A 13,986-nucleotide genomic window follows, 5' to 3' on the forward strand; every position below is an offset into this window, starting at 1 on the left:
TGCTTCAGGTCCAGATTAACCCAACAGGAGGTTTGCCTCAGGTGAAATAATTGTGCACATTAAGGGTACAGAGTTTTTCCTTGTCAGGTTCACATGGTGGCCTGGTCAAGTTCAAACTCAGGGCCCTAAGTATAATGTAGACTGCAAAAAATGACACAGTTACACACTTCCAATGCACTTTTTCCAGTTTAACATCTCAAAAAAATGAGTAGCATTAAGCCCATTGAAACCAGTCTCCCTTATCGCCATGGCACTCCTCCATACTCCTTATTTTCTCTCTGTCTAGCTAACTCTCTTTCTCTCCTCCTCTCTTGATCCATCTGTGTGGTATACAATTGTTGTTGTTTTTTTTCACGTGCGTTCCTCCGTGTGTGTGTGTGTGTGTGTGGGGTCACAGTGCGAAGCGGGGCACGGGCATAGAGCGTTCTCAGAGCAGCACGTGGGAGAGTGGCGAGGAGAGCAGGAACAAGCTGGTGAAGGCTGCTTCCACCTCCAAACTGCTGGCCAAGGTGGTGAAGAACGCGGATAAGTGAGTGGCTGATGGGACCCCCATCACAACTCTTATACAGTGTCAATGCGTACTCCAGATACAGTGGTACATCAGAATTGAATTCCGGTTATGTTTTGCCTGCGTTCACTTTATGGGGTATATGAGAGTACTGTACCTTCCAGACATGAAACTCTCCTCCAATCACTATGACAACCCCTTAATTCCCTAGATTTGTTTTCATCCAAAGTCCCTCCCTAATATAGGATGCTGCTCAATTGGCCCAACTGTCAGACTGTCACCCTGTCACTTTGTTTTTGTCAACACACGTCACGGGCTGTCCTAATGGCTATTTCTCCATTCTCTTCCAGGCATAAAGACCCAGTAATCAGCCAAGGTGAATTACACTCCCTTATCGTTCACTGTCTTCTCCATGTAGCACATCCACCACCGCATATTGGAACCACTAGACCTATGCACTGTAGTATAGCCTTTTTGGAACAATTGGAACATTGTACAATATGATACAAAGTCAACTAAAGTATGTTCTCATTGGCCTTTATGAAAGTGCTACACTGAAGTATCTCTGTTTTAAGAGGAGCTGTATTTCAAAGCGTCTTGTGTTTCTTTCCAACGTGCCCTTATCCTATTGTGTAGACCCAACTAGTCATATTTTTCTTCTTCGGGCCATTCGAGCTCTTCGCCCCCGTGTACTGTCATTGTGTGCGTGTGTGTTTTGAGTGACGTTGTTTCTGTCTCATGACCAGCCAAAATGTCAACCCGCGAGAAAAACAGCCAAGCTGGTAAGTTGACAACAGAGAGCGAGAGCTAGCAGCCTTGGAGCAGGCGCTTCTCCACCCTCCGCTTTTTTTCCCGTCTGATTTCCCTCTTCCTCGATCTATCTTTCTTTGCCACTCTCTTCATCGGGTCAAGTACAGACATGATCTTTCCCTCCCATCTGCACCCTCACTCGCCTATTTCTCTCCATCTTTCTCTGTCCTCTATCACTCCCTCAAATACAGAAATACCCCCCCCCCCCCATACTTTCTCACCCTCCTCCATGCCATTGTCCTCAGGCGATGCCCAGCCTAAATAAAGGGCATAGCTTAGCCGGTATGCCACGCCCCACTGTGCCCCGTTGCCACTTAACATAGTGTCGTCCGGCTAAAAGTGTCCTTCTCTTGGCTCGGGCAGGTCATGTGAGGAATGTGGTTGGTTCTGAGATGGCTGGGCGGGGCGCTCGCTAACTTGATTAGCTCCACAGACAGACCGACACTTAGGACTAAAATTCAGCTAATTCGGGCCTTTTACCGGCATTAATTGACACAGATATAAAAGGGAAACCATCAGTTAAATAAGAATATCACAGACCATGGCTACACTTATTTGTGTCCACAAGGCACTTAATTGTGTCCCTTTGTACCAGTAAATGCTAGCTAGTCATAAACTACGTAATTCCTGTGATGGATTCTGAACCTTCAGTGCTGGGTTCTACTGTATCCTCCCCCTCAATTTGAGAAAACTGGATGAAAGCCCTCACTATTTTATGAGCAATGTTGAAATTGTGTGCCTCTCCACCAAATCTCCCTCTCCCCCTATTGTCTTCTCACTTGGAGAGTAGAGCCCTAACCCCACGGAGCTGGAACGAGCGGACGCGGGAAACGCACACATTCCACTGATACCAGTCTCCCACAAATCCCCCCCCCCCTCTTTTTGCTCTCTCTCTTCCTCCTCTTCTCTTTGTTCTTCTATCCTCCTATCACGTCTTCTTATTTCAGCTGGGTTTGGTGTTGCTGACTCACTGCTTTGCGCCGGTGCACGGCATCCAACGCTTCTCTCGGTCTGTCCGTGTCTGTCTCCTCGTCTGTCTGTACAGTGTCTCGTCCCAACTCATCGGGCTTCTCTAGGCTTTTTGAGGTGTTTATGTTTTAGTTTTTTGTTTTTAATAATGAGAAAAGTGTTCTCAAACCAAGTGATTATGTGTGCCGGTGGGGAGCGTGGTGAGCAGTCAGGCTGCTGAGATTCTTCTGTTAATGGACTAAACTCATGTCATACAGTCTCGGTCTCATGACACATTAACCTTTATTACCTTAACAGGGTTTTCTTGTGTGAGAAATACCACTCCGACCTGGGTACAAATACTTATTTGAGTGTTTGCTCTCGCCTGCCTGAATACTTCACAAGTATTTTCAATCATTTCTGATAGTATTTGAACCCAGCTATGCCCCTGCTATTATGTTTACCTGTGCCGATACTGAATGCTGAATGTGTGTGCAAAAGCATGGGTTTTAGTATCCAACAGATCTCCTCAGTATATAACAAGTCAAAATGGCGATCGTGATTTTCGTTTCTGTCGGTCTCCTCCGCAGAGGGAGACTACATCAAGATGTTCATGCGTGGTCGACCCATCACCATGTTCATCCCCGCGGACGTGGAGAACTACGAGGACGTGCGCACAGAGCTGCCTCCGGAGAGACTCAAACTGGAGTGGGTGTATCCTTTCGTCTCAGCACGGGTCCCCAAACGCTCTCACTCTGTATGTCCCTGACCTCGGTCCTTCTGTTGTCTGTCTGGGGATCAAAGCAAAATGGTGGATGTCTTCTGGGTCTTCACTCTCACCTTTCCAGTTGTTTTCACATTGCAGATGACGAAAATGAGACTGGTAGAATGAGCCAGTTCTGCTCTTAAGATGTGTCCCGTTTGAGGTCTCTCGTGTTTCCCTCGATGGGTTTCCTTCTGCGTGTTCTGTTGTGTTTCCTTGACTCCCGATGTCAGGTATGGCTACAGGGGGAAAGACTGCCGAGCCAACGTGTACCTGCTCCCTACAGGGGAGAGTGTTTACTTTATTGCCTCTGTGGTCGTGCTCTTCAACTACGAGGAGAGGACACAGCGCCACTACCTCGGCCACACAGACAGTGTCAAATGGTGAGCTGGTATCCTGTTCCACTGTCATTTCCTTTTGTTTTGTTTTGGTATTTATTGTTTGACACAAAACGGTGAGTTGGTGGCAACTGGGAGTTTTTGGTCAGACTTGGTTGTGTAGTATGGTGTTGATTTTCATACGGTCACCTACGCAGTACCATGGGCTGTGTATCCCGGAGACAGTAGATAACATACACTAGATACAGAAGGTAGTATAATATGTCCCCAAGTGTCTGAGAACTATATAAACACTTCAAATAAAACCTTTCACCCGGATTAAGCAAATACTTGTCACAGACACAATGGCTCCTACACTAACCGTCGTGTAACTGACACCTCCAGCTCAACTGTCTCAGGCTTCCATCCTCCCAGGAGCCTCTTAAGATCAACGTACTATGCAAATTAGATGTAAATGTCTTCTGTCCGGGTGAGCGAGAAGTGGGAGAGTCAAATGAGTCTGTGCGATACTCAGACCTGTATTATGTTTGAAACGATACGCCTCACCTCCTCCCATCAGGCCGTGGGCCAGGCATGCACACAGGCCTGCTCAGTCAAACAGCTCCCTCTCATCAGGCCGTGGGCCAGGCATGCACACAGGCCTGCTCAGTCAAACAGCTCCCTCTCATCAGGCCGTGGGCCAGGCATGCACACAGGCCTGCTCAGTCAAACAGCTCCCTCTCATCAGGCCGTGGGCCAGGCATGCACACAGGCCTGCTCAGTCAAACAGCTCCCTCTCATCAGGCCGTGGGCCAGGCATGCACACAGGCCTGCTCAGTCAAACAGCTCCCTCACATCAGGCCATGGGCCAGGCATACACACAGGCCTGCTCAGTCAAACAGCTCCCTCACATCAGGCCGTGGGCCAGGCATGCACACAGGCCTGCTCAGTCAAACAGCTCCCTCCCATCAGGCCGTGGGCCAGGCATGCACACAGGCCTGCTCAGTCAAACAGCTCCCTCCCATCAGGCCGTGGGCCAGGCATGCACACAGGCCTGCTCAGTCAAACAGCTCCCTCTCATCAGGCCGTGGGCCAGGCATGCACACAGGCCTGCTCAGTCAAACAGCTCCCTCTCATCAGGCCGTGGGCCAGGCATGCACACAGGCCTGCTCAGTCAAACAGCTCCCTCTCATCAGGCCGTGGGCCAGGCATGCACACAGGCCTGCTCAGTCAAACAGCTCCCTCTCATCAGGCCGTGGGCCAGGCATGCACACAGGCCTGCTCAGTCAAACAGCTCCCTCCCATCAGGCCGTGGGCCAGGCATGCACACAGGCCTGCTCAGTCAAACAGCTCCCTCTCATCTAGCTTCAGTTTACGCCTGACATACTCCACTCATTACTACGGTTTGTTGCTGACTGTAGGCGGTTTCAGCAGGGAGGTAGTGTCCTACGCGCGAGACACGTTTCATGTTTTTTGATCTCGTTCTCCTTGTGTCTCTCTCAGCCTTGCCGTTCACCCTGATAAGATCCGCATTGCCACGGGACAGATTGCAGGAGTGGATAAGGATGGGCGGGTGAGTCACTGTCCCACCTCGTCACCTATTCCTCACCCCTCAACTTTCTGCTGGCTAAATCTTTTAATGATATGACCGGCAGTGTGACATTTCATGTTTGTTCAACCTGTTTTCTTCCCCGTCACACACACACACACACACACGCAACTATGCAAGTCACAGGGTTTCAAATGTCACCTCGGTGACACCAAAGGGGTTTTCCAAGGAACTTAAAGGAAAACTCCACCCCAAAAACGATATTTTGGTATTTGTTTCGTTAGTCTGTTGTTGACATAGTCCCAACATATTTTGGTTGTCAGCAATTAAGGTTTCAAGATATGTACGTTTCAAAATACACAAATACATAAATCATCCCTGTATGATGCATTTTACATCACATGATCGAAAACGCATCATACGGGGATGATTTCTGTATTTTTGTATTTTGAAACTTACATATCTTGAAAACTTGAATGCAGACAAGCAAAACATTCTGGGACTATGTCAACATTGGACTAAGAGAAACAAATACCAAAATAAGTGGGAGTTTTCCTTTAAGGAGTCTTATACCAGCCTGCCAAATAAAGAATGACATGTCTATCTGTGGTTATATTTAAAAGCCTAATCCTTGTTTGCACAATGTCTCTTCTTGTGTACAGTATTTCTGCTTGCGTTGCACATTCAGGCTCACTCATGTCTTTGACAGGCACCTCCAGACACCAGTGCCTCATATTTACTCAAGCATACCAATAATCCATACTCTAATGCAACTCATTATGTTTAAGCTCTCTGGGTGCAAACATGTCAGACTGGCTCTAACCTTCCTCGAATGAAGAGGATCCTGTCTGTCAGTGAGCCAGATATTTGACAACTTACTGACTGTAACTGTTGAATGCTTTCTCAAGTCTTCAAGATGGCTTCCTTTCCTTTCCTTTCCTCACCTCCTTCTCCTTTTTCCTTAATGATCACGGATCTTTAGAGGATGCGATAGGTAAAAAAGCAATTGGCTGGGATTCAATCGAGTTATTTTATCTGCCAGTGCGTGTGAACATGAGGAGACGAGCAAAGGAAGGTTGTAAAGGAGTATCGCCGACCCAACCGAGACATGCACGTTTCTGGTTAGGGAACACAGTGAAAAGCTGAGAGCTGGTCAGATGTTGTGTTGGCCTCTCCTCATCTGCCGCTGACTGTGAAGGGAAGGAAACAAGGAAAGGATGCTGTCGAGAAGAATACACTGTAAATGCAACCGTAGGGTCTGAGTTTGGCTACACAGAGAGTTCAATGACGTGTGCGTTCTCTTCTTCTCCCCCTGCAGCCACTGCAGCCCCATGTGAGAGTGTGGGATTCGGTCAGCCTGTCCACCCTGCAGGTCATCGGCCTGGGCACCTTCGAGAGAGGGGTGGGCTCCCTGGCCTTCTCCAAAGCGGTGGGCACCCCTAGCACCACTCCTAACACCTCCAATGATATGATCAAGGACGTTTTAGTCATTATGGGAAATATGGTTACTATAGTGTGGTAATTCATGTGAGACTCCATCCTGGGAAGTGTACCGATCCTACAGGTACCGATCCATAGTTCTACGTAATCACATCGCAGCCCGTGGTTAGTGGGTCTAAATAAGATGCTCTAGAATCAGGTCTGGGGTTCTAGGTGCTGTGTGTTTCTGAACCGAGCCCTTTCGTGATCAGGCTCGCGGGTCCCGAGTGGTGTCGTTGTGGTGTTGAGCACCTCACATGCTCTCTAATCAGTAGTAGTTTAGCGTTACTATTCTCTCCCTGTCCTCCGTTAGCACATTCCAGAACTCTGCTTTTACAGTCCGGGCTCCCTTCACAGGCGAACTACGCACGCACACGCTCACGCTCACACACATACGCCATGACCCATTTCCATAAAAACGAGCGCACACACACACACACACACACACACACACACACACACACACACACACACACACACACACACACACACACACACACACACACACACACACACACACACACACACACACACACACACACACACACACACACACACACACACACACACATTCTAGGTTAAGTGAATCATTATCCTCTTATGCTATCAGAGGTCTAGCTAAGCAGTGGATTTGCTTTATTAAGGATGAGTACATCCTGAACGAAGGATGATGACACATCGTATGCCGTCGCTGATACCATATGCCAAGTCGACTTAATGGCTAAGCGCTTAGAAGTTTATTGGTTATTCCTGCTAGCTTTATGGCCATTTATGCAACAGGTTGATTCATGTCTAGAATGTTCCATGCCCTCTCACCGACCTACAGTATATAACAGATAATATGCACTATCAAAGAATAGCAGGCATAAACTGGAATTATGTTATGGCAGATTTATTCAATTGCAGACAATAGGATCTGTGTTTCACACAAGCTTTACAGACATGAAGACACCCTGTTTCCTCCTGCGTTTCTCCTACAGGACTCGGGCACACACCTGGCGGTGATTGATGATTGTAACGACCACATGTTGACTGTCTGGGACTGGCAGAAGAAATCCAAGATCGCTGAAATCAAGGTCAGAGTTACCTGGGTTGTTTTTCTACTGTGTAATTCTGCGTGAAATGCGTAAATCATTGGCTTTTTTGACGATTGGGTTATGAAAATGGATCTTCTTTTTAGCTGTACATGATCTCTGTTTCACCTTCTCTAGTCTACAAATGAGGTGGTGCTTGTGGTGGAGTTCCACCCTACTGATGCCAACACCATAGTAACCTGTGGCAAGTCCCACATCTTCTTCTGGACCTGGGCTGGCACCTCGCTGGCACGCAAGCAGGGCATCTTCGGGGTGAGGACACACCTTAATACTCTTTTTTTGAAAGACTTGTTCAGGACTTAAAAGCGTGTAAAGATCTGCTTGAGCCAGGCAAAACAGAGGAGTGCACTTAACGGTTGTTTTTACACATTGGCGTCACAATAACCTTAAGTGCCTTGAATAATGGTGTGGTGTCAGAAAATGATGTATCCCTTACGTAATTGAACATTACGCGTACACCTGCTCTGTCTCTAGTCTCCCTTAAACACATCCACAATGCATTTATTACGAAATAACTCGCTCGACTTCTCTTCCTGCTCAGAAATATGAAAAACCCAAGTTTGTTCAGTGTCTGGCCTTCCTCAACAACGGGGACATCCTGACTGGAGACTCTGGAGGCATCATGTTGATATGGAGAAGGAGCACAGTGGAGCCGAGCCCAGGGAAGGGACCCAAAGGTTCACTACACACCTTCTATACCTTCTAGCTTACACTGCCTTAAAGGCCCAGTGCAGTCAAAAATGTGATTGTCCTGTGTTTTTATGTATATTTCCACACTATGAGTTTGGCATAATAGTGTGAAATTGTGATAATGCCTTTTTAGTGTAAGGGCTGTTTGAAAAGACTGCCTGCAATGTCATTCTGTTTCGGTGACATGGAGTCTGGTGACATCACCAAGTGGAGCCAGCACCTAGTGGGAGCCAGCACCTAGTGGGAGCCAGCACCTAGTGGGAGCCAGCACCTAGTGGAGCTAGCACCTAGTGGAGCCAGCACCTAGTGGAGCCAGCACCTAGTGGAGCTAGCACCTAGTGGAGCCAGTACCTAGTGGAGCCAGCACCTAGTGGGAGCCAGCACCTAGTGGAGCCAGCACCTAGTGGGAGCCAGCACCTAGTGGAGCCAGCACCTAGTGGAGCCAGCACCTAGTGGAGCCAGCACCTAGTGGAGCCAACATCTAGTGGAGCCAGCACCTAGTGGAGCCAGTACCTAGTGGAGCCAGCACTTAGTGGAGCCAGCACTTAGTGGAGCCAGCACCTAGTGGAGCCAGCACCTAGTGGAGCCAACACCTAGTGGAGCCAGTACCTAGTGGAGCCAACACCTAGTGGAGCCAGCACCAAGTGGAGCCAGCACCAAGTGGAGCCAGCACCAAGTGGAGCCAGGACCTAGTGGAGCCAGCACTTAGTGGAGCTAGTACCTAGTGGAGCCAGTACCTAGTGGAGCCAGTACCTAGTGGAGCCAACACCTAGTGGATAAGAGCGTCTGCTAAATGACTTAAATGTAAATGTAAATGGAGCCGGCACCTAGTGGAGCCGGCACCTAGTGGAGCCGGCACCTAGTGGAGCCGGCACCTAGTGGAGCCGGCACCTAGTGGAGCCGGTACCTAGTGGAGCCGGTACCTAGTGGAGCCGGTACCTAGTGGAGCCGGCACCTAGTGGAGCCAGTACCTAGTGGAGCCAGTACCTAGTGGATCCAACACCTAGTGGAGCCAGCACCTAGTGGAGCCAGCACCTAGTGGAGTCAGCACCTAGTGGAGCCAGCACCTAGTGGGAGCCAGCACCTAGTGGGAGCTAGCACCTAGTGGGAGCTAGCACCTAGTGGAGTCAGCACGTAGTGGAGTCAGCACGTAGTGGAGCCAGCACCTAGTGGGAGCCAGCACCTAGTGGAGCCAGCACCTAGTGGATCCAGTACCTAGTGGAGCCAGCACCTAGTGGAGCCAGTACCTAGTGGAGCCAGTACCTAGTGGAGCCAGTACCTAGTGGATCCAACACCTAGTGGAGCCAGCACCTAGTGGAGTCAGCACCTAGTGGGAGCCAGCACCTAGTGGAGCTAGCACCTAGTGGAGCCAGCACCTAGTGGAGCCAGCACCTAGTGGGAGCCAGCACCTAGTGGAGCTAGCACCTAGTGGAGTCAGCACCTAGTGGAGTCAGCACCTAGTGGAGTCAGCACCTAGTGGAGTCAGCACCTAGTGGAGCCAGCACCTAGTGGGAGCCAGCACCTAGTGGGAGCCAGCACCTAGTGGGAGCCAGCACCTAGTGGAGCCAGCACCTAGTGGGAGCCAGCACCTTACACAATACAGTGTACTTTATACCTCACACAACCCCTTCACCTGATGGCACAGTTGGTTGGACCATGGTGCTGTCCCTCACGATCCACGTATATATGAATATCTGTGTTAAACTTAGTCACTTTGGGTAAACCGTCTGACCGTATCAGACATACTCAAATGAGTAATACCAGGCGCTTACCTTTTCAGTGAGTCTCAAAGACACAGAGAAGAGCAACTGAAAGAGGTGATTCGAGACCAGAGAGAAGGAGACACAGAAAGACACTGGAAGAGAAAGATGGGGAAGAAAAGTAGAAAGAAAAGAGGGGGCAGAGAAGAAGAATAGTGGGTGTGATTGTTGGCAGGCCAGAGTGCCTGGGGGGGGACGGTGTTGGGGTTTTGAGCAGTAATGGTTTTGCTTGGCATGCTACAGAACTGGATGAACAGAACTTTGGCCAGATGCCAGGGATAAACTGTTCATCTCTTTATTTATTTTACCTGCTCTGCTCAAGTTACTGTGGTGGAGATGGGGCACAGTGCCTCCTGCTGGTTAGACGGTGGGAGTGTGTGTGTGTCCACATCTGTCTGAGCTCTGCGGGGATGGAGGTCATGCCAATGTGGGGGAGCAGAAGCGATACAGAGACAGAAACACTATCTGATGCATATTCATTCTAACACATACCCTCTCTCTCTGCTACTCAATAGTACCTCCATTGAGAATTCCACTGCCTCAGGTTCAGTCTGGCTAGGCTTGAGGAATGGGCCTCTTGCTGTGCATCTGTCTGTGTTATTAGCATAGAATTTAGTATTATTACAGGAGGAGTGATATTCTGCAAGTACACTACATTGGCAAAAGTATGTGGACACCTGCTCGTCAAGCATTAATATGGAGTTGGTCCCCCTTTGCTGCTATTACAGCCTCTGCTCTTCTGGAAAGCCTTTCCACTAGATGTTGGAACATTGCTGCGAGGACTTGCTTCCATTCAGCCACAAGAGCATTAGTGAGGTCGGGCACTTATGTTGGGCAATTAGGCCTGGCTCACAGTCTGCCTTACAATTTTTCCCAAAGGTGTTTGATTGGGTTGAAGTCAGGGCTCTGTGCAGGCCAGTCAAGTTCTTCCACACCTATCTCAACAAACAATTTCTGTACTGACCTCGCTTTGTGCACGGGAGCATTGTCATGCTGAAACAGGAAAGGGCCTTCCCCAAACTTTTGTCACAAATTTGGAATCACAGAATCGTCTAGAATGTCATTGTGTGCTGTAGCATTACGATTTCCCTTCACTGGAACTAAGTGGCCTAAGCCGAACCATGAAAAACAGTCCCAGACATTTATTCTTCCTCCACCAAACTTTACAGAGGGCACTATGCATTTGGGCAGTTAGTGTCCTCCTGGCATCCACCAAACCCAGATTCGTCTGTGGGACTGCCAGATGGTGAAGCGTGATTCATCACTCCAGAGAGTCCAATGGCGGCGAGTTTACACCACTCCAGCCGATGCTTGACATTGCGCATGGTGATCTTAGGCTTGTGTGCTGCTGCTCTGCCATGGAAACCCAGTTCATGGAGCTACCGATGAACAGTTATTGTGCTGACGTTGCTTCCAGAGGCAGTTTGGAACTCTGTAGTGAGTGCTGGAATCGAGGACAGACCATTTTTACGCGCTTCAGGACTTGGCGGTCCTGTTCTGTGAGCTTGTGTGGCCTACCACTTCCCGGCTGAGCCGTTGTTGCTCCAAGACGTTTACACTTCACAGTAACAGCACTTACAGTTCTAGCAGGGCAGGATTTTGACGAACTGACTTGCTCCTATGACTGCGCCACGTTGAAAGTCACTGAGCTCTTCAGTAAGGCCATTCTACTGTCAATGTTTGTCTATGGAGCTTGCGTGGCGGTGCGCTCGATTGTGGAGAATGCAGACACAGCAACCCTAGACACACACACACACACACACACACACACACACACACACACACACACACACACACACACACACACACACACACACACACACACACACACACACACACACACACACACACACACACACACGCTCTCTCTCTCACTTCCACCTCAAATGCTCCCCTGAGAGAACAACGAGCTGGCCTGCACCGTGGCACATAAACTACATTAGCAAATGTCAAATATTTGTTGTATCCTATTCCCAGAAACCTCCGCTGTGAGCTGTTTTACGACCACCCTCACTCCCTTTCTCATTCCTCTCTCCCTCTTCGTTCCTACTGGGCAATTTTCTTTCTCTCATTTTCTCTCTCTCTCTGTCTCTGTCTCTCTCTCTCTGTCTCTCTCTCTCTGTCTCTCTCTCTCTGTCTCTCTCTCTCTCTCTCTCTCTCTCTCTCTCTGTCTCTCTCTCTGTCTCTCTGTCTCTCTCTCTCCTCCCCTCGGTTCGTTCCCCCTGTAGGTGCGTACCAGATCAGCCGTCAGATTAAGGCCCATGATGGCAGTGTGTTCACTCTGTGTCAGATGAGGAACGGGACCCTGCTGACCGGAGGGGGCAAGGACCACAAGATCATTCTTTGGGACCACGACCTCAACCCAGAGAGGGACATAGAGGTGCAGTGGGCCACACAGAACATACCGTTGCCAGTCACAGCCATACAGAATACAACACAGGCACATATACGCCAGTACACCATGGATTATGCACAAACATATACACTTACTGATATACAGTGTATCATATATGTCAAATATCACATGTTCAATATGATGACAAACCGATCATTCATTGTTGATCAGATTGCAACTGTTTGGGGAAGCTGTTTGTTATACATCTCAATGCATCTGTTCCACTGCAGGTCCCCGATCAATATGGAACCATTCGCGCTGTGGCCGAAGGCAAGGGGGAGCAGTTTTTGGTGGGCACTTCGCGTAACTTCATCCTGAGGGGAACGTTTAATGACGGTTTCCAGGTGGAAGTGCAGGTGAGAGGTTTCAGTCTGTCGCTCGCTCGCTCGTTCTCTCTCGCTCGTCTCTCTCTCTCTCTCTCTCTCTCTCTCTCTCTTCCTCTCTCTCTCTCTCGTCCTCTCTCTCTCTCTCTCTCTCTCTCGCCTCTCTCTCTCTCCTCTCTCTCGTCCTCTCACTCTCGTCTCTCTCTCTCTCACTCTCGCCCTCTCTCTCTCGTCCTCTCTCTCTCGTCCTCTCTCTCTCGCTCTCTCTCTCTCTCGTCTCTCTCTCTCTCGTCCTCTCTCTCTCTCTCTTGTCCTCTCTCTCGCTCCTGTCTCTCTCTCGTCCTGTCTCTCTCTCTCTCTCTCTCTCTCTCTCTCTCTCTCTCTCTCTCTCTCTCTCTCTCTCTCTCTCTCTCTCTCTCTCTCCTCTCTCTCGTCCTCTCTCTCATCCTCCTCTCTCGTCCTCTCTCTCTCTCTCCTCTCTCTCGTCCTCTCTCTCTCGTCCTCTCTCTCTCTCGTCCTCTCTCTCCTCTCTCTCTCCTCTCTCTCTCTCTCTCTCTCTCTCTCTCTCTCTCTCTCTCGTCATCTCTCGTCTCTGTCCTCTCTCTCTTGTCCTGTCTCTCTCTCTCATCCTCTCTCTCTCTCTCTCTCTCTCTCTCTCTCTCGTCGTCCTCTCTCTCTCTCGTCCTCTCTCTCTCTCTCTCTCTCTCTCTCTCTCTCTCTCTCTCTCTCTCTCTCTCTCTCTCTCTCTCTCTGTTGTAAGAATGCCTGTGTCGGCCCCCTCACTAGCTGCTTTCCCAATCGTTTCCTCCCTGTGAGAGAGAGCAGAGCGGGTGAGACGCTGCTATTTTTCAGAGAGCCCGTGTTGTATAACTGGCTTCATTTTTTTCCCAGTGATTTGAACGCTGTATTAAGAGCCGGGCGGAGGTATTTCTCCCGTCTTTTGAGGGAGCCCAACTTCTCCCACCCTCTGGTGGTGTGTTTCGAGCAGGGCACTTGCATTGTAAACGGCAATATACAGAATACGTTTTTACTGCTCAGTAGGTCGTGTTAAGTACTTCAGTCAATTTGGTCAAAACGGAAGCATAACCCCATCAGAATAATTTTCTAACCTCTGACCTTTCACCCCAGGGACACACAGACGAGCTATGGGGGCTGGCATCGCACCCCTTCAAGGATCTGTTCCTAACCTGTGCCCAGGACAGGCAGGTGTGCCTGTGGAACTCTGTGGACCACTCCCTGGAATGGACCAGGCTCCTGGATGTAAGATCCAGTATCTCCCTTTCGGGAATTATTCTATACAGCAGATTAAGGATCCACGCTCATCCACTAGCCTTTTGATTTTATTAACAG

At 49.3% G+C, this 13,986-nt stretch overlaps 1 protein-coding gene across 3 annotated transcripts in view; it reads left to right on the top strand.

Annotated features, from left to right (window-relative positions):
• The window catches only part of LOC124041366 (echinoderm microtubule-associated protein-like 4), a 121,804-nt gene that overhangs the window by 101,266 nt on the left and 6,552 nt on the right, over positions 1-13,986 (top strand). For all 3 annotated transcript variants that reach the window (XM_046358879.1, XM_046358878.1, XM_046358880.1), the window contains 13 exons: positions 389-529; positions 859-884; positions 1,255-1,290; positions 2,857-2,980; positions 3,263-3,412; positions 4,850-4,919; positions 6,214-6,324; positions 7,355-7,450; positions 7,586-7,720; positions 8,010-8,145; positions 12,147-12,298; positions 12,544-12,669; positions 13,765-13,896. In XM_046358879.1, coding sequence (XP_046214835.1) covers positions 389-529; positions 859-884; positions 1,255-1,290; positions 2,857-2,980; positions 3,263-3,412; positions 4,850-4,919; positions 6,214-6,324; positions 7,355-7,450; positions 7,586-7,720; positions 8,010-8,145; positions 12,147-12,298; positions 12,544-12,669; positions 13,765-13,896 — 1,435 coding nt within the window. The remainder of the gene's footprint in view (positions 1-388; positions 530-858; positions 885-1,254; positions 1,291-2,856; positions 2,981-3,262; positions 3,413-4,849; positions 4,920-6,213; positions 6,325-7,354; positions 7,451-7,585; positions 7,721-8,009; positions 8,146-12,146; positions 12,299-12,543; positions 12,670-13,764; positions 13,897-13,986) is intronic.

This window comes from Oncorhynchus gorbuscha, linkage group LG08 (assembly GCF_021184085.1).
Source record: "Oncorhynchus gorbuscha isolate QuinsamMale2020 ecotype Even-year linkage group LG08, OgorEven_v1.0, whole genome shotgun sequence".
Taxonomy (NCBI): Eukaryota; Metazoa; Chordata; class Actinopteri; order Salmoniformes; family Salmonidae; genus Oncorhynchus; species Oncorhynchus gorbuscha.